Source organism: Hetaerina americana, unplaced genomic scaffold (assembly GCF_022747635.1).
Source record: "Hetaerina americana unplaced genomic scaffold, ioHetAmer1.1.p SCAF_52, whole genome shotgun sequence".
Classification (NCBI taxonomy): domain Eukaryota; kingdom Metazoa; phylum Arthropoda; class Insecta; order Odonata; family Calopterygidae; genus Hetaerina; species Hetaerina americana.
This window is the reverse complement of record NW_027287117.1, coordinates 180,633-199,641: the sequence shown is the minus strand read 5'-3', so window position 1 is coordinate 199,641 and position 19,009 is coordinate 180,633. Positions and strand designations below refer to the sequence as shown.

The 19,009-nt window shown below is 39.2% G+C and overlaps 1 protein-coding gene across 1 annotated transcript in view; it reads left to right on the top strand.

Annotated features, from left to right (window-relative positions):
* Positions 1 to 241: 241 nt before the first annotated feature.
* LOC139694664 (MFS-type transporter SLC18B1-like) overlaps positions 242 to 19,009 on the top strand; it is a 36,445-nt gene continuing 17,677 nt past the window's right edge. The window contains exons 1-4 of the mRNA XM_071593159.1: positions 242 to 364; positions 572 to 829; positions 17,377 to 17,472; positions 18,249 to 18,322. Of these exons, the coding sequence (XP_071449260.1) occupies positions 242 to 364; positions 572 to 829; positions 17,377 to 17,472; positions 18,249 to 18,322 (551 nt within the window). The remainder of the gene's footprint in view (positions 365 to 571; positions 830 to 17,376; positions 17,473 to 18,248; positions 18,323 to 19,009) is intronic.

The following is a 19,009-nucleotide window of genomic DNA, read 5'->3' as shown; positions in this document are numbered from 1 at the left end:
GAGTCGTAAATCATGCTTTGCTCTGAAATCTTACACCAGACCACCGAGCCGACCGTTTATGAAACACTTACAAGACGGGTCCTCACATACGTTTCATAGAAGTAGTCATTAAGAGACAAATTAAATACTCGATGCCTTCGAGAGGAAGGTACTCCTAGGCCCACTCTGTGAAGGAGAAAGTAATGATATTCAATTACACGGACCTAACAATCACTAGAATAGTTGAATCACCAAGATTATGATGTCTGGGCATGTGGCACGAACGAGTGATGCAGTTAAGGTACAAACAAGAACCGATAGATTGGATAAATTCGAGGACTGCATACAGATAATTGGCTCTAGGATCTGGAAACCACAGGGCAGGGTAAATCGGCGGAAAACCATGGTTCAAAAAGAACTGTGGAGCCGTAGAAGAGGTCGGCGAAATTTTGGAATGCTGCCTGTGGTACCATTTTTTCGTTATCCATATCCCTTAGAGGGTGGCAGGATTCTTACGAAATCTTTGCGATTCCATTTTCCCAGGGTATGTGCATCAGTTCAGTCTTTTAAGTATTTCCTTTCCCCTCCACAGGTCTTCCGCACGGAGGCTACTCCCGGAGTGATGGTTGCCTCGGAGACGGGGGAGTGGCCGTCGACGGCACCCTCCGTACCGGCCGCGCCCACCACGCCGCCCCCCTCCCCCAACACCTCCCGCGCCCCCTCCGTGCACAGCGCCGGCGGCAGCGGCAAGTTCTCGAGGAGGCAGTGGATTTTCGCGGCCATCTTCGGCGCCGTCCACTTCGCCAGCGCCGCGTGCATCTCTCTCCAGGCGCCATTCTACCCGGAAGAGGTTTGGCCACCACCCTTTCGCTACTATTCCTCGCTTCGTTCCTCATTCGTAACGCCCGTTGATTGCTCAACTAAGGCCTCGGCTTCCCCTCTGGGTGACGCACTCGTAACCGTATTCTAGTGGTATTATTTCCCGGGCGCCATGTCATCCTGGAAAAATGGAGGTGTCACAAGGAATGGGACTGGGCCCCCACTAATTACTCTTTCATTGCGTAAGTGTCGGACTTCATAGAGCATAGTACGAGGTGAGATCTATCCTCAATATTCCAAAACTAACCTTAGAGTTACTTACATCGTCCTAGCCTGAGCCACCTCCACGGCCCCCACCCTCTTGTATTAGGATCTCGCGATTAATGTCATTTTCAACAAAAACACAGACCATGACTGAAGTTTTTTTGGAGACAAAATTTCCTTAGTTACGATCTCCGATTCCATCAATTAATTCTTGTCCGTCGTATAATCATGGCACACTCACAACGCCTTATGAAATCGGCCATTGCAATTCCACGACGCTAGGAGGACGGATAGGACGCTGGCTTATGCGTTATAATTCCCAAAAATAATGAAATTGCAATTTTTCTGAAATAATAAATTAGTAAATGACAACTTAATGATTTTCGCGAAACGTTAAAACAAGCCATTTCAATAATGTGAATCGGAAAACAGTAATGTATTTGAGTTTGTCGGTGGAAAATATTTTCTCCTTCATTAATATGAAAAAAATTGACCTGATAGGTGGAAAATCGGTAACAGTTAATACGTATTCTGAGGTGGGAGTCCTTGGTGGGTCAGATAACGTAAGGATAGATTAAATATATCTATCCAGCAGATTGGATAGTGCGATTTGACACAGTGAGTCGACAAAATAACCCAACTATCGTGCTATAATCATCAGGTGAACAGTGGTTGAAACTTACAGAGAAACTTGAACGGGTGCATTAAAAGATTTTTTTAAATTTCCTTTTTGAGCAAACGTGAGCGTAAAAGAAATATCAAATACTTATCTCCCCTTTGCTGACTTCTTCCTCTCCTTTAACTGAAGTCCTTACACCCCCTGCCATACGCTCTTGGTGAATTTCAGGATAATGGTGTTCATAATGATGAGAATTAATGAAATGGAGTCCAACCATGAAGGATGCTAAATGAAAAATGGATATGCGGAGTCAGAAAAGCTTATAAAAGATTGAATAATGTGAAGATACCTTTCAATTGGTGCTCTAGTTTAGGCATACTATAGTTAGCGGAAGAAAGCCTTCATTTATCCAGGGACCTATTAGCAAATTTGATTTAGGAGATAAATAATTTACCACACTTCTGGAGTGAAGTATTATTCTTTATTATTTTCTTATTAATATCAATCTAAATTTAAATTTCTGTTCCATATTATTTCTCAACTCATAGAGCATCGTGGTAGCAACATTTTTAGCAAATTCAGTAACCCTACAAAGCAGGTAATAATGAAATACTTATATAATTAACAGACTTGTAAATAGAACAACAATGTGCATGCCTGTTTCATCAATATTATTTTGGCAATCTACCAATTGAGATCAGCTAAACACAGCTAAATTTTTCGTAACTTAAGACTCACCCAATAAGACACAACCTGACATCTTAAGTCCCAATAGACCGTTTTTCAACTCCGCATTCTTTCTACCTGCCTACATTTTAGGTGGGGACTATTAAGCCGCAATCCTACCTCAGGAAAGACGTTAAGTAAAATAAATGAATTTCGTCAAACAGGCTCATCCTACTCCTGTCCCTTACTCGTTTGCCTAACGCTCTCCCCTCTATCACAGTCTTCAATATTCCATCCCTCATTAAAATACTAAGCATCCATCCTTCCTGCCTTCTTTAATTCTCCCAGCAACTGTCTCTCCTCCCACAACACCCCTTGCATTTCCTCATATGTTTCCCTTTCTGTCCATTAAACCATTTCCATCCTTCTCCACACCCACATTTCAAAAGTCTCCGATCTACGCTTAACGCCTTATCTCAACTATCATGTTTTTACGTCTTAAAAATCACACTCCTTACCAAAGTTTAGACGAGCCGTTTCTTAAAATCTTCACTTAACATCCATGTCATCAATTCCCTCCTTGTGAAAGCCTAACGCAATTTTTCTTCTCATGTCCCGACTACTTTTGCCATCTTGGTCCGGAACACTTCCAAGCTAGGTAATCTGATCCACCTGCTCTGGTTTATGAACTCTTGTTTAAATATTTACCTTAGTTTTCCTTTTTCTGAAAATCCGCATAACCTTTGTTTTGTTTACAAGAATCTGAATCTGCTTATCACACTGATTTTATAATACGCTCAGCAGTGATTGTAATTCTTTGGCTGGCTGGTTAACTGAAGCTTGATGATCCGTAAATCTGATTTCATGAATTCCTCACCTAATTTCAACCAACTTCGAGCTATTCTCATGCCTCTTTTGCAATTTTCTCCGCAAATACGATCAAAAACACTAGTGATGATTGACATATATATATATATATATATATATATATATATATATATATATATATATATATTGGCATTGAATTCGCGCATATTTATCAGGGGAACTCGCTCGCGACCCTAAGAAATAAGGGTAAGTTGAGCTCACTTGAAAGAGGTTGTCACATATGACTTGGTGTATTTTGTAGGTTTTTTAGAATAAGTATAATTTTTTTAAACCGATCTACATCTGCAAAATACCCAGCAAGCTGTCGCAAGGACGTGTGGCAGTGGGTGGTAGGTCGCCAGCCATTCTGCATATATTCCATTTCCCCATGCACCTGGCACCCCGCGATCCATCAAAAACTGCTTCGGAAGGGGGCGACCGAACACCAATCATGCGATATGCCTACACATATTACGAGTATTATATGGTTAGCAGCTATCCCTATGCCTAAAAAAAAGGACAAGAAAAAAACATTGAAAGAGGGCAGGCTCATTAATGAGAGGGGAATGTTCACGCCGTCTTGCAACCTCCGGGAGAAAATTCTTCTAAGTCGGGACTCGCACTTATTAGAGAAATCTTGAATCAAGTTAAATATATTCGCTTTAGTGCCAAATGATTGCAGTTTATGAATTGACTTGTTATGCGCCAGTCAATGAAAGAGTCTCATAGTCAAGGAATATAATGCCCACTTGTCTCTTCTCTCAATCTTAAGGTCATTGACTAATATACTCAGTTCAGTTTCAAAAGACTTACTTTTTGAACACAGTTTTCGATGGTTGTGAAAAAACTTCGACTATCAAGCCAACGCTCCTCTTTTATATAGGGAAGCGACTTTCGATAAGGACAAGTTGAATGGGTTCTCTCCAAAGGGTTCACTTTCCGACGCTTTGACACTTTCATTACTCTCACTAGAATTCCTTCCTGCCTTCCTTTTATTATTCGGTCAGATGGACAATATTTGAGTCAACCAATTTAGGCTATTCCTAATTAAGTTACTCACTGGTTCATTACTCCTGGGGTGACTTTAGGTTAATTCCTTGCCTGTGTACGTGCTTTCAAAATACATGTTCAAGAAGCTAACTTCGTGCAAATTATTTGTTACGACTTCAACTTTGAAAAATCCTCAGAGGATGATTATTATGCAAGGTCTATTCCAAAAATAATTAGAATAAATCTAGGGAAAAATGTACTGCAGATCAAATTACATATTACTAAAACTCTTCAAAACCTTGTGCATCAACCCACCGATGTCAGCGCCTCTGCCACGCTTCCTGGAAGGCGTCGACGGGAATCTCGTTCAGACACCTCGTCACGGCCTCTTTGACATAATCTAGTGGTCCAAAGTGGTACTCATAAGTGTTATGCTTGGGTCGTACTTAAAGACTCATATCTCATCACCAGTAACTACCTATTCTAAAAAAATCAAGTCACTTTCACCGTGGTCCAAGAGGTCCAGGGCAATATTGTCACACAAGCAATCTTCCGGCCGAACCTTGGGGACCATCTTGGCACACCTTTCTCATTCCTGAATCTTCGATGAGAATGCAATGCACTCTGGTTTTCTGAATATTTCACTCTTTCGCTAGTATCCTGGCACTCGGGGGTCAAACAGAATTGAGCATGTGTCTCACTTTTTTCACATTTTCATCACACCGTGTTGTTGATGGGTGTCCAGGGCATTCCTCATCGTCAACCTCCTCTCTACCCTCCCAGGACAACCAGTGCTAGTAGTAAACCATCACTCGGGACATTTCTCCATCTCCATAAGCTTCCTTAACCATGTTCATGGTCTCCGAACCTAATTTTCCAAGCTTAATGCACAATTTTACATCATATTATTGCTCTAAGGAAAGTGGCATCGTGAATTCGTGACGTGACCGTCGAACAGGGGTCCAGTCTAGGAGCGAACCGCACACTGCCCACAGTTAACTATCGTGGGTCCCGTTGCTTTCCCAATGTCTCCCATTGCCTTTACCACCACTAGTCACCCCACTTCAGCCATCATTAATGCCAGCATTGGTGGCAAAAAATTATTCTACTTATTTTTGGGACAGACCGTATTTTAGTCTCCTGGTTGTCTCTGGAGAGGGCGAACGTCACGTAATCAAGCACACGATGGGCAAATTCAAACAACAAGTTCCTCCCTCACGGGGTCACCCACAGTCGTGTGAGTGAGACCTTTGCTTGTCACTGGCAATGAAGTAAAATGACGTAAATAAACACCGGTAGTGGTTTAGTTGGATATTTTGTAAGTAAATTTATTTATGCGTTAGTTGATCCCTGGCGCAGATTTAGTTTCCCGTAAGACCCTGTGACATTCCCCTTAGATCTACCCTCCTCTTTCGAGTTAGCCTTAATTTAGTATATAATGCTAGCGTAGTGAATTCTCATGATGTTGGAGTGATTGGGGAATGAGTTTGTGTACAGAAAATAGGATTTAGATTTGTAAAATGTTGTGGCAATAAACTTAGAAGCGTATCTAGATTACTGGGGGAACTAGGTTGGGAATCACTCACGGAGCGAAGATTTAATTCCATATTTAATTTTTATACTAACTGGAAGCAGGTGCCTGGAGCAATGATGTTGAGAATGTATCTTCAGGCCACGAATAATGCTGCAGGAGAGATCTTGTAAAAATAAATAAGAGAGATCAAGTGTAGGACCGGCAGACTTAGAATCAGAATAACTGATAAATAACGCTATAGGAGACAAAAAGTGTTTCCTTAAGTTAATGTGGCCCAGCATGTTGTCATTACTAGATCTGCACTTTTTATTTCATCAATCCTTATTATTTTTATCTAACCTTATTACCTCCAATTATTTAATACTTTGAAAGCATAGTGATTGCATCCGTAGTTAACACTATCCCCATTACATTATTTTAAATATTTTACATATCCATTGGTGACTAAAAAATAAGCAATACTTAATTCTGATATTACATCCATTGTGTGCAATCACCTTCTGCCACACACCCTAGCGGTGGTTTGTGGGGTACTATGTAGACGTAAAAATGAAATGGAAAGGAAACCATTCATTCAATTCATGGACAATACAAGTTTCGGTTTCCCATTTTGGAATATTTGAGGCGTAGGACGAAGATGCCCATGCTGCCTGCCTTATTTGTATCTTACATATTCATAATAATCAGTAAAACAAAATAAGGACTATTGACCTTCCATAGTCCTTCCCTCTAACGATAGGCAATAGACATTTGTACGGTTCATCAACCGCTGATAAAGCAAAGGAACAATCTTAGGGCACACATCTTTGAAATGGTTTGGTGTTATCAGTATCAGTGCGCCACGAAAATCTTTTGAACAAATGAATTACATATTATCATTGAAGATTAAACCCGTAGCTACTTTACCTCTCGGAGATTGGTCCCAGACTTTGTCCCTTTAGCCATGAGCTATCAACTAGAAGTTTGTTGGGGCCTCACGGTGACGATTCAGAATTTAAAGTTGGGCGATCCCCGAGCAAGTGGACCTTATATAACTGCTCTCGTCTCGTCTCTTAAAATCCCGCCATCACATCTCCACATGTCCCGCCAGTGAGGGGTCACGCCTCGCGGGAAGACTAGCATAAGAAAGATGGAAAGCCGCCTGTGGGTCAACATACCCCTCATTCCCTATGAAGCAGGAGGAGGAGGAACGATGAGCTTCTGCACCCTCCATACCACAGAGAAATACAGTGTTCAATTGCGTCCATTGAAATGAATCCTAGCAGTATATGAATTTGATTCATTATTTTTGAGAAATATGAATGATAATGTCACAATAAATGATTTATAAATTAAAAATAAAATATCAGTACCTAACGAAGGTTATTAATGTTCGACGTTATGAGCAAGCTACGAGGATGCGTGATCATTCTACATGGTACTCTGCAAGCCACCGTTAGTGAGGTACATGCGAGTGATATCAAACGTTTAGCCCAAACATACAGCTGCCTTTTTCTTTTTGGGAAGGGTATCAATACTGATCTAGCAAAGTCTTCCGACCGAATTCCTCCCCTATAAACGTTACGAATGAGCCTCTTCCTCCATTTCTTAATTTTCTTAAAGAATACCATTTTCTTTAATGGTAATCCATCTCATAGTCAAGTACTTCCTCATCGACATCATTTTATATTTCTAAATCCAAACTCACTTTCCGATTATCTCTACCATATTATTCAGTTGTGTATTCTTCCATCTTGTCAGATATTAATTATTATTATAAGGTAATATACCGGTTAAGGTAGGTTTTGGATGGACACAACTGCCAAAGAAATATTTTGTGACTCCTAACAAAATACAATCCAGCAACCTTCTCTGCATCAAGTCGCTCTTCATCTCTGAGTGCTTCCTTCCTCCCTTCATCCCGCCCACATCCCTATTCCACTCCTGCTCTTTCCTCCTTTGCCTAGAATTCTCCCCTCTATCACAGTCTTCAACATCCCCCTGCCGATCAATAAGGTTTTATTCCATTTCTCCTGTCTCCTTATGATTCCTCCCAACAATCCACACTCACCTTCCACTAAGCTTCATTTGTTTCATTTTTTACCCGTCTCAATTTATTATTTAACTCTTTGTCCTTCCTAGTAGTAGTTTTGAGGGGAGGCGACCGACAGCTAAGGTCATTTGCGCCATAGGGGAAGGACAGGAAAGGATGAAGGGTGGAGAGAAACCCGGCGTCGGCATTAGCCTACTCTTTACGAAAGGCGCCAAGGGGTCCGCGGCTTAACGTCCCATCCGACGGACGACGTACTCACTCAAAGTGCCCTCCACAAAGCACATCAAGTTAGGGATCGAGATACCTCTGAAAAATATTCAACACCGCCGGGATTTGAACCCGCGCCCTCAGGGTGGGAAGCCAGTACGTTAGCCCCCGCACCATCTCGATCCCCCTTGTCCTTCCTTCGGCCTAACTCTGTGTTTATATTCTCCCATCTATCTTTCTAATCATTTCACTCGTTATCCATGGTTTTATTGTCCTTTTCCTGCTAACAGTTCCTATTGTGTCTTTTGCTTTAAGCTTTTTGCTAAGTTCGTCGTTTCTGCCTTTACCTCTTCTGGTAATATTCCGTCTGTTGCTTGCTCTATATTGATTACGCTTCCTTCTACCTTTTTATTCAATATTATGAAAACCCTTCGCTGGTTCTCGTCCTCTCCGCTGTATACTACTCCCTAACTATCACTCCAGTAATCCCCGCTATCTTTCCATCTCACCTTGCGTAGACCTAAAATATCTGTTTCCTCTTTCCCTCTCTTTCTTTATATTTTCTAATTTACCTGTCCTTAACATTCCAAGTTTCTCAGACCCTATTGTTCTTCGATTAATAGTTTTAATCGCGTCTATTTAATTGCATATATAATAGTGTAAGCGGATTTACTGTTCTTTATTCCTGACAGTTCCTTCACCTTTCGTTTCGTCCTGTCACCTCTATACATGTAATTAATCATAATTAATCTAATACAATTCTGTCATTTACTTATTCCTTGTTTGCTGCCTTTACCTCAGTTACCTAATCGTTACTATGTTTACCGCACATTCACTCCGTCGCCATTTAACTTGCGCATCTAATAATTCCCGCTGTACTATTTCCATCTCACCTCGACAGGCCTGAAATTATATTTCCTCCCTTCATTTCCAGTTTGGTATATCCCAACTTCCCTATAATTAGAATCGTCCTAATTCCCATCCCTTTTTTCGCGGTTGCCTTCCTCTTTTATCCCTTCTTATCTGATGCCATCCACTCGGCTCTGCAAGGATTTCGTGCGACGAACCCGCATTTCTTACCTCCTCCGCTACCGGGCATGACGCTCGACTCTGGAGTTGCCTACATATTCTCGAGTATATCTATTCCAAATTTAATCCATATGTAGAGCCAACAAGTTTCCATTATACCGTGAGACGCCTTATGGTCTTCTCCTTGTAATAATTCACCAACAGGGGTGCCTCTCTCTATAATTAGTTAATTTAGCATTATTTATTTATTTAGCATTAGTCCGAAAACAGCTTATTTTGACCTTTATCGGACCATTATCAATTATAAGAATGGTCACATTTACAAACGCCCAAACCCTAGATGGAGGAAAATCCACCCAGGCGGGAATCGAACCCGCGACGCTTGAAATGGCAGACGAGGACGTTAACCCGCCGCCAATGGGGTCGGCCAATTCAATTCTCGGCAAAATAAAAGTTAAATTGTCAAATCAATCTTTGAGGAGGAGGGTCCCAATCGCTCATCGATATTCGTTGTGGGGCCTAAATCTGTCAGAAAGAGCTCTCTTCGCTATATTATGCGTTTTCCAAATGTTATACATTGTCAGGGTGACACCGCTTATACTACGTGAATATTTAACCTTAGCTAGGCTCGATTGCTGGTTCGTGAAAAGTCTCTCCCTATTGGAGGCTTTGCAGCAAGCGTTCATGAAAAAGTTCAATTCTTACTGCCATACGTCTCTGTAAAAATATGAGGTTCGTTTATTTTTCGCTTATCAATCACCTTGATACGTTCTACCTTTCCTCATCATTATTTGGAGAGTGTTTCAACGCGAACTGCCTTTAGAAGACTCGAAATGGCCATTCTATAATCAATCATACGCATTTCCGATCGTTCCATTATCAAGCTGACGCGGTCCAATAAGATGACATAATTTTTCTGTTGTTTAATTCTTCGGTTTATAAAATCCGTTGAGGAGTGGATTTTATCCCGAATGGCCGAAATGATGGCTTCAGAGATGCTTGACGAATACAACAAAAATGAAATCACTTAAGTAATGTACTTGGCAAGCTAAGTTGTTGCAAGTGAACGGTTAATGAAATTAAGCAATTGAAAACGTAGTAATTGTCAATTCGCAATCGCTAAGCGAGAGATTATTGACAAAGAGCGTGACACTGGCAGTGCGAGATCAGCTGTGGTCACAATACGGAGGCAAAAGTGAAGAAATCCAAAGTTTTTCAGATCGATTGACGTAAATTCAAATGACGCGTGTTCCAAATGCCGCTGAACAATTACGCCCCTCCGTACGTCAAGTGTTCCGTTCCTTATGCGGCATTGTTGTTTTACATTTCAAATCGATTCGAATGGTCCGAAGCAATCTTATCTCCGCATGCGAACGCCAAGAGCTTTCGATTAAGGGTCAATTACCCTCTTGAGCACTGGCGTGTCCGGGATGAGATATAGTATGTCAAGGACCCCGGGGAGGCACCCAACAGTCACGCCCGTTCCCACGGCGATGCGAATGTGTGGGACGAGCGTCGCTTCCTTTCATTTCTCCGACGACGATCAGTTCTAACTCTGGCTTTCTGAAGAGAAAAATGGGAACTGAGGTGCGGAATCTTCAACAACACCTCACTCGAGTTATGTGTAATGATCCCATGCATTCCGTCCGTGAAGCTGAGTACGAAATTAAATTAAGATGACGATGGATTGGGAGACAGGCGTGTATCAATTATCACTTGTACTTTTCAAAAATGGAGAAAATTGATAAAGAGGCATGGGAATAACTGGAGGTAGGAATGAAAATCGGTGTAGAATTTACCGTATAAAATCAGTTAGATTTGTGGATGACCAAGCTTCAGTTAGCCAGTCAGCTAAAGGATTGCAAGCAATACTATAAGCGCCTTAGAAAATCAGTGGAGTAGCTATTGAATGAAAAAGAATATAAACAAAACAGTTTATGCAGTTTTCCAGAATAAAGAAACATGAGTTAAATATTAAAATAGGAGTTATTAAGCCAGCGCAGTTGAATGGGTTTTCGGTAGTGTTTTCGACCAAAATGGTCGACGTAATATGCACATAAGAAATAGAATTACGTCAGGTAAAGAAGTTTTTCTAAGGTGGCGAGAATTTATGACAGGGACATTGAGTAAGGATGCTGATAAACGCCTCGTCAAAACTTTGGTACGTAGCGTGTTTTTTTGCCAAGGTCATTGAGCCAAGGCAATAGGCATACATAGATTTGAGATTTTTCAAATGTGGGTATGGAGCAGGACGGAAAAGGATGGGAAGGAAAACAAACTTGGAAGCAATTTGGTGGGGAGGGAGGATTGTTGGGAGCAATCCAAAAGAGGCAGGAAAGATGGATGCAGAGGTAGTTGGGCGATGGAACATTTTAGTTTGTGACAAAGGGGAGAACATCTAGCATGCGAGGAAGGGGTAGGAATACAATTGGCATGTTGGTCGGAATAAAGAGAGGTTGAGTGTATGTAGAATTGAAGAACAGTTTTATGTAGTGTCCGAGGTCAGGTTGTATTTCCATGAAGGAGGTAAAGAAAGGTATCGTTAGTTCAATAGTTTCAGCCTCAACTTTGTGGAAGTTCATTTTAATAAATGAAAAAGAAACACTTTGTTCCAATCCACCAATTTATAATAAATGAAAAAGAAACACTTTGTTCCAATCCACCAATTTATTACAGGTACGACTAGTTTCGACGCTACGGCGTCATCCTCAGAGGATGACGCCGTAGCGTCGAAACTAGTCGTACCTGTAATAAATTGGTGGATTGGAACAAAGTGTTTCTTTTTCATTTATTATAAATTGGTGGATTGGAACAAAGTGTTTCTTTTTCATTTATTAAAGGTATCGTTGCTCAGACTGTGTCCACCCAAAATATATCTTAAACATTAGAATATAAATAATATAAGCATGATGCCAATAATTATAGTAATATAGCACGTCATGATGTGAAAATATGCGTTGCAATGTAGTAATATAGGTTGTATGCTGTACCACGACAATGCACGGCCGAACGTTGCAAATGTTGTCACTGAACATGTCGCAAAATTCAATTTGAAGTGCATTCCTCTCCCTCCTTTTAAATCAGTCCTTGTCCTATGTAACTTTTAACCTGTTCCTCAATGTGGAGAAACACCTTTGTGCACAGCGTAGGTGATCTGAACATGTTTCAAATTTCAACTGCTGCCGCTGTCAATAGACTGTAGTCTAAAACAATTGACTATAGCAGCATATATATTACTTACTAAGCTAACGATATTAAACAATGTTTAGCTTGTAAAAAAATATCCGAATGAAATATGCATGATCACTCGTCATTGAACTGCCGTCGTATTTCGCCGTGTCGAAAAATCCAGCTTAGATAAGATATGAAAAAAATCGTTATCACTGTCACAATATTTCCGACAAAAGAAAAAAATCTTTGAGTCCGTCCATTCATAAATTTCCTAACTTCATCAATGAGCTTGTTTTGCTACCATGGCTTAAATCTGAGTTTTTTTCTCTTCCTTCAAAGAGAATTGCGATCATCTTAAGTGAAACTTGGAAAACGGGTATCTCTCCCGAAGAGAGCATTTATTTTCAGCCCATGTATTTGAGAGAATTCCTTCACCAAAAAGGGATATGGCATCTTTCATTAATATTCTAATTTACTCAGCGGTATTTGATGCCGCATTTCATTTGTTCATATTGGATATACCTTTCATTCTATTCGCATTTTCCGCCAAAAAGTTTAATAGCAGTACTGCTGAGCTTTATTGAATATCCGTTGCGTTATGCAGATAAGATCTAACTACCGAAAATGATTTCAATCTACTTCACTTACCATGCAGTTTTATGAGAAACTTTAAGAAAGATTTTAAAATGTTCAAGATGACTTTTAAGGCTATTTCCTTTTACTATGTAAAATCTTCAGCAAACCTTACTTTTTCGGATTGCACTTCAAATATGAGACATAGAAAATCTTCTGTGCGAGTTCTCATGATTTTTGCCATCATGACTCTCACCGAAACCTCGCAAAACTCATTTTTAAAATAATTTTTTGTTTACCAAAATTGCTGATTTTCGAGTCCGAACTAACGGCCAAGCAACCTAAAGCGCTTTTTGGACTTTGCTATCTTCTTTGCTGATGGACAGATAGATAGAGGTCTTTATTTGGACAAAATTGCGACCTATGGGTCCCTTCTTCCATTTAACCCATCGTCGTATGCATATTACAGGACATTTATCTTAGTCATAAAATTTATAATTACATGTATACACATAAATACATGTATAGACAAACATACATTATGCACAGATTTTCACATCAAAAAAATATACATATATAAATATGCTTCCATATATACATACATATATGAGGGTGGTCCCAGAAGTACCCGACCCCACAAAGAAAAAACAAATATTTTGGAAAAAATTTATTTATTTTGTCAACATAATCTCCTTTCAGCTCTATACACTTTTCCCTGAGATGTTCAATAAGTTCGATACCATTTTTATAATAAGAACTGTCTTGCTCCTCAAACCGACGCCATGACCTTGCCTGCAAATGAAATGGTCTTCTCCTTCTTTGGATGCGGTTCTCCCTTTTGAATCCAATGTTTTGATTGTTCTTTTGTCTCGGGCGTGAAGAATTGGACCCATGTTTCATCCATGGCTATGAAACGGCGCAAAAGTACTGCTGTGTTGCCGTGAAACTTTGCTTAACATTCAATTGAAACATCTTCAAGACACAGGTTTTGCTCGATTGTGAGCAAACGCGGCACCCATCTTACACACAGCTTTCTCATGTCCAAACTTTCAGTTAATATGCGATGTACCGCACTTTTTCAAGTGCCTACTATGTCTGCTAGCTCGCGTACTTTCAGTCGACGATCATCCAGTATCACTTTGTGGATTTTCTCCACAGTTTATGGAGTCATCACTTTATTTGGTCGACCAATGCGATGCTCGTCTTGACAGCTCGTGCGGCCTCGTTTAAAGTCTGCTACCCAATATTTTACTGTTGTAAACGAAGGAGCAGATTCACCCAGAGTATAATACAGTTCAGCTTATATATTGGTTGGGCTGAGGCCTTTCAAATAAAAGTATTGTATCACATAACGATGACCATTTTCTCTATTTTCAGAAATTCACTGAAAGCGTATACTATTGATGGCTGCCAAACAAAAACCAAACAACGTGGCGTCTTCAAACTTGAAACATATGCTTGGTATATTGCGTACTTTCTAATACGGTGATATTTTTCAAACAACTACCACCACCTTTAGATCAGGTCGGATACTTATGGGAGCACCCTCGTACCTATATAAATAAAGTATGCCAAATTTACATACAGGCATACTCAAAGCAAATTACAATGAGGAAAGAGAACGATAAAATAGGGAAAGTCTAAGCAAATAATGAGGTTTTTTGGAAAAGCTAGGGTAAGCGTGGCAGTGCTCACCTAGTAAAAGCAAACGCAGGAAAACGCCCAAGAAGAGAAGGGGGAAGCGAAAAACCTGCGAAAACTCGATGAATTAAAGGAAAGATACTTATGCATTGTAACAATTATTTGTCACATTGTATACATATTATTATGTAACTGAAATTGAAATGAAGAAATGAATGACATTAATAACACATGAAGAGTAATGAGAAACATAACATTAACTATAAGTAATGATGCAAAATCCTACTGCTTGAGATGACAAAAGTAAAAGTAGAAATGGCGACCTGTATTGCAGTTGAGTGAAATGAAGGTTGATTGGATGGAGAAACAACATTTTGCGAGGCACGGACTTTTGAAGATGATGACAACGAAGAAAAATAATTTTATTTGGTGGTACGCCTCATTGTACAAGTCAATTTCAAATTGAAGTCTCTCTCTCTAAAGAGTTATTTTAATCTTTCGTCCTATAAGAGTGCGGCTTGATCTAAGTAGCCAGGCCATTGAACAGGACTAATCAGGTGGATAATATCGGCAATGTACGAGTATATCCAATTTGGCATATCTGAATACTATCTATTGATTAAATGTGCATCCCGTTGTAAATCTTCATTCTAACTCAATTGGAGAGAAAATATGTCCCAGATTAAATGGTATTGCAGTGCCTGAGGAATCAGTGATTATGGTCGGTGCTTGCTTTGGGGAAATTGGAAGCTGTTCCTCGCTAATCGAATATATTTAGTCAAATAAGTGTAACATTTTGAAGGCGTTCGAAGAGATTTTCCCAAACCCACTTAATTAGGTTGTCTTGAATTTCATGTGGTAGCATCTTGTGACCTAACTCATTAAATAAGGGATTACCGGTTTTTTGGATTCTCCGATTTAGAATGTCGCGAATGAATCTGCGTATCAGCATTTGTGGTACTTAAAGACTTTTTAACCTAAACCATGTATTTTTTTGTCGAAAAATTTTGATGGGATTGAAAGAAAAACAAGGAAACACGCTCCTTCGGAGATTCCCGCGGCAAGAATTAGATGAGTTCTGCATGCTTCCCGGGTTTCGCATCTTGTCGGCGCTAGCGTGTTATTTAAATGCTCTTCTGCTCCATTTTAGACCTTTGTACTCTGTGCATTGATAATCCCACGAAACTTGATTTCCGTGCCAAAGAAATTCTCTTTACACCTTGCTTTAATAATCTTACTTCCAAGAATATTTCAATTACCTCTTCTACTTCCCTTTCTTGATGGCACTGTAGAGTACCTACATTATACATGCATAGGCAAATCTCTAAGGGCATTGACGGAATTCAATTCAAATAAGGCTGTAGGGGTAAACAAACACCTCCGCGGGAGAATTTAAAGATTTAGGAAAACGTGGGAGGAAGAGTTTATGGACTCATTCGTAGCATCTATGAGGGAGGAATTTGGCCGGGACATTTCGTCAGATCAGTGTTAGTTCTCATTCCAAAAAAGGTAAAGAATACTTCATACGAGGATTACAGAGCAATAAGTTTGATTTCGCACGCAGCTAAATTGGCTCTCAGGATCATCAACAAGACGATTGATAGCAGGGAAACGAGGGCAGGTATTAACGTCGTTACCACCCCTGTAAACAGTCCTAAAGTGTATTTTTTGATATCGCATGCAATAGACCCCCTGCGGTTTTTTCTTTATATCTCAAGTTGTCGAAAATCATCGTCCTTTCAAAATGAATTTCAGTTTGGGAAGGAAAAAAAGTGCCTGACCCAGGTCAGGTGAGATGGCTCACTGAGAGAGAGAGAGGTTGTGACAGCTTTTCCTAAGAAAAATTCTAAATCAGTAGTGACGCATGATAATTTTGTCGTCAGAATTCCAGGACGTAAATTTATCGATATGCTGTATTTTTGTGCCGTTTCACGAAATATCAAACAAGGTTTGTAACGCACGATTTCACGAATATGTGCAACGTGTGCGTCATCAGAGTTGGAAGAGGGTCATCCAGAACGCAGGTCAACATCTCCGACTACCAACATTCTTGACGATTCATTCACAGCTTTTACGGCTCATGTAATGATTAGCATGAATTTAAATGATCATTTATTGGGCATCTGTAAAATTTTTCCCATATTTTAATCAAAGTTCGATGTTTAATGGCTTGTCATCAAAATCAACTATCTCGGATATCAAACAAGGAACAATCATACTCGTGCGCGAGCAAACAGTTGCAGGGCGATGTTTTAGCAAGAAGGAAATTAAAATTTTCCCCGGTCCATGCTTGGTTCTCGTTGTTATTGTTATACTGTTATTGTCTTTTGTCCTCTTATATGTTTGTTATATTTGTCACTGTAAATTGGCCCCACTGCTGTATGTGAACAATGTTTTAAAATAAATAAATAAATAAGGCAACAACCAAGGCAAGGCAAAAACCAAGAGCAGGCTAAGTAAAAAGGATGCCACTACACAGGGAAACTTATTTGGTCGTTCTATGCCCAGAGTTGGTGCATTATCAAATAAGTTCCGGAACTTTTTGAAAAGACATCATATGAATTTAGATTATGTTCATGTTTTATTTAACCCAACATTTTTGAAAGTTAAGGTTTTTTTGGTTTCACCTCTGCAAATTTTTTCGTAAAATAATATTACAATAACAGCAAATATTACATTTATTGGAAAATATCTTAAAATAATTTCAAGCTAGCTTCGGGAACTTCACTTCTCTTTCCTTGCATGTGGGATGACATGTCCATAGAATGAACCCCCTCCCTCCCCCGAGTCGGTCAATAGGTACCAAATACCCATCGCCACATTAGACTAGTACAATTCAATCATTGTGTTTTGGTATTTTTGATGTTCTTGCCATGAAATGTTTGCCATTAATCCCAAAAAAATTTATCTTTATTAAGAAATATTAACCTTTAACTCTGAAAATTACAACAGCAGTCTATTTTTACACTTTTTCCTGTTTCACAGGCTGAATCTAAAGGTGTCACTCCATCACAGTATGGATTCGTATTTGGAATTTTTGAACTGACTTCATTCTTGAGCAGTCCCTTCTTTGGAAAATACGTAAGTACCTCCCTCCCAATTCTTCCACACAAGTAGTTTGTACACAGCCTTTTGTTTTGAAAGTCGAGGATTTTATGAAGTAATTTTCATACATTTCAACATCGGATTGTATTCCTTTTCAAAAGTAGAAGATTTTTATTTTATGTATTTGTATTTATTAGGCAAATGATTAAAGCGTGTTTAAAGGAACTCTTAACATATCCTTTTTTCTAAATCCTGGAGTTGATTAATTTTAATAAATTAAAGAAAGTAAAAAATAATTTACCGCAAGTACTATTTTGATAAAATTTCTCATGTGTATGTAGTAAACATGCAAACAAGTAAAAGATTACACTAGTAATTGGAGTAAAAATGTATGTCTAATAATCTCAATGAGAAACATTGCAAACATGCTTGATTGAATCAAATCATAAAAATTGTTTTTCACCTATTTTAAAAAATCACAAAGATTCAAGTTGCCATGTTAAAGTAAAGAATGAAGGGGAATGAAACCATCAAGTTGCTGGTTACATTATAAACTAAAATATGAAATGATTTTTTTAATGGCCAAGTAATTCTTAAGATGTGCTTTCTACACATGTCAATTTCCAAAAAAATATGCCTGCCTGTTGAAAGTCAAATTTTATACTCTAACTGGTGGGAAATGAAAATTGTCCTCTGAAATTGAACTAGATAAACTGACTTTTAAACCTATTTATAAAAGATAGGAAGACATTTTTAGGCATTTTAGTTACCAAGTGACTTCAGGAATGTATCAATAAGTCTTTCCATTTCAGCTTGAGTCTCTGGGGCCAATTTTTACGTACAATGCTGGGCTATTCGTTTCTGCAGTGTGCTCCTGTTTATTCGGGTAAGTCCTAATCTCTCTTGTTTCCTAATATTTTTCCATATCTTTTTCACCTTTGCAAACTAAATGCAGAAAGCCTTTTGTGAAAAAATACTCAGGATAAGGAGGTTTTGAGAGGTCAGGAAATACATAAATTATGAATTACTAAGGCTCTAATGTGATCATGAATATCTGAGGTTTGAGCTTCCTTTGATGTACCCTCCTTACACTCTGACAATTGGGGGTGACCTCATGCATGCAAATTTTGTGCTTTCTATGGTAATATTTAGTGATTGCCATGACCAAAGGTTGTGAAAACATTGCCAAATCTCTAGAAGTTTAAATAACTTTATTTTTGGTCAGTGTTTATAAAGGTACAAATATACTCTACCTAGGATGCTTACATCGTATATGTTGGACAATTGCAACAAAGTACATGTTTCAAAAAATGTTTTGAACTCAATCTGGAATGACCTCAAAATGAATTATACAATTATTATAATAATAATATATGATAGCAGAGATGTTACCGGGAGAGATTAAAGACTCTAGACTCCCTCATTGAGCATATTCAATTTGAACACGGAACAAGGAAGAAAAAACTTTTGAATGTGCAGTGTGTTTCCATGAAACTCCAGTGGGATTGCTCGTGCTCATCTCCATCAACAGATCACCAACTGGTGATTTTCATGCATTCATTAAAAAACTGGA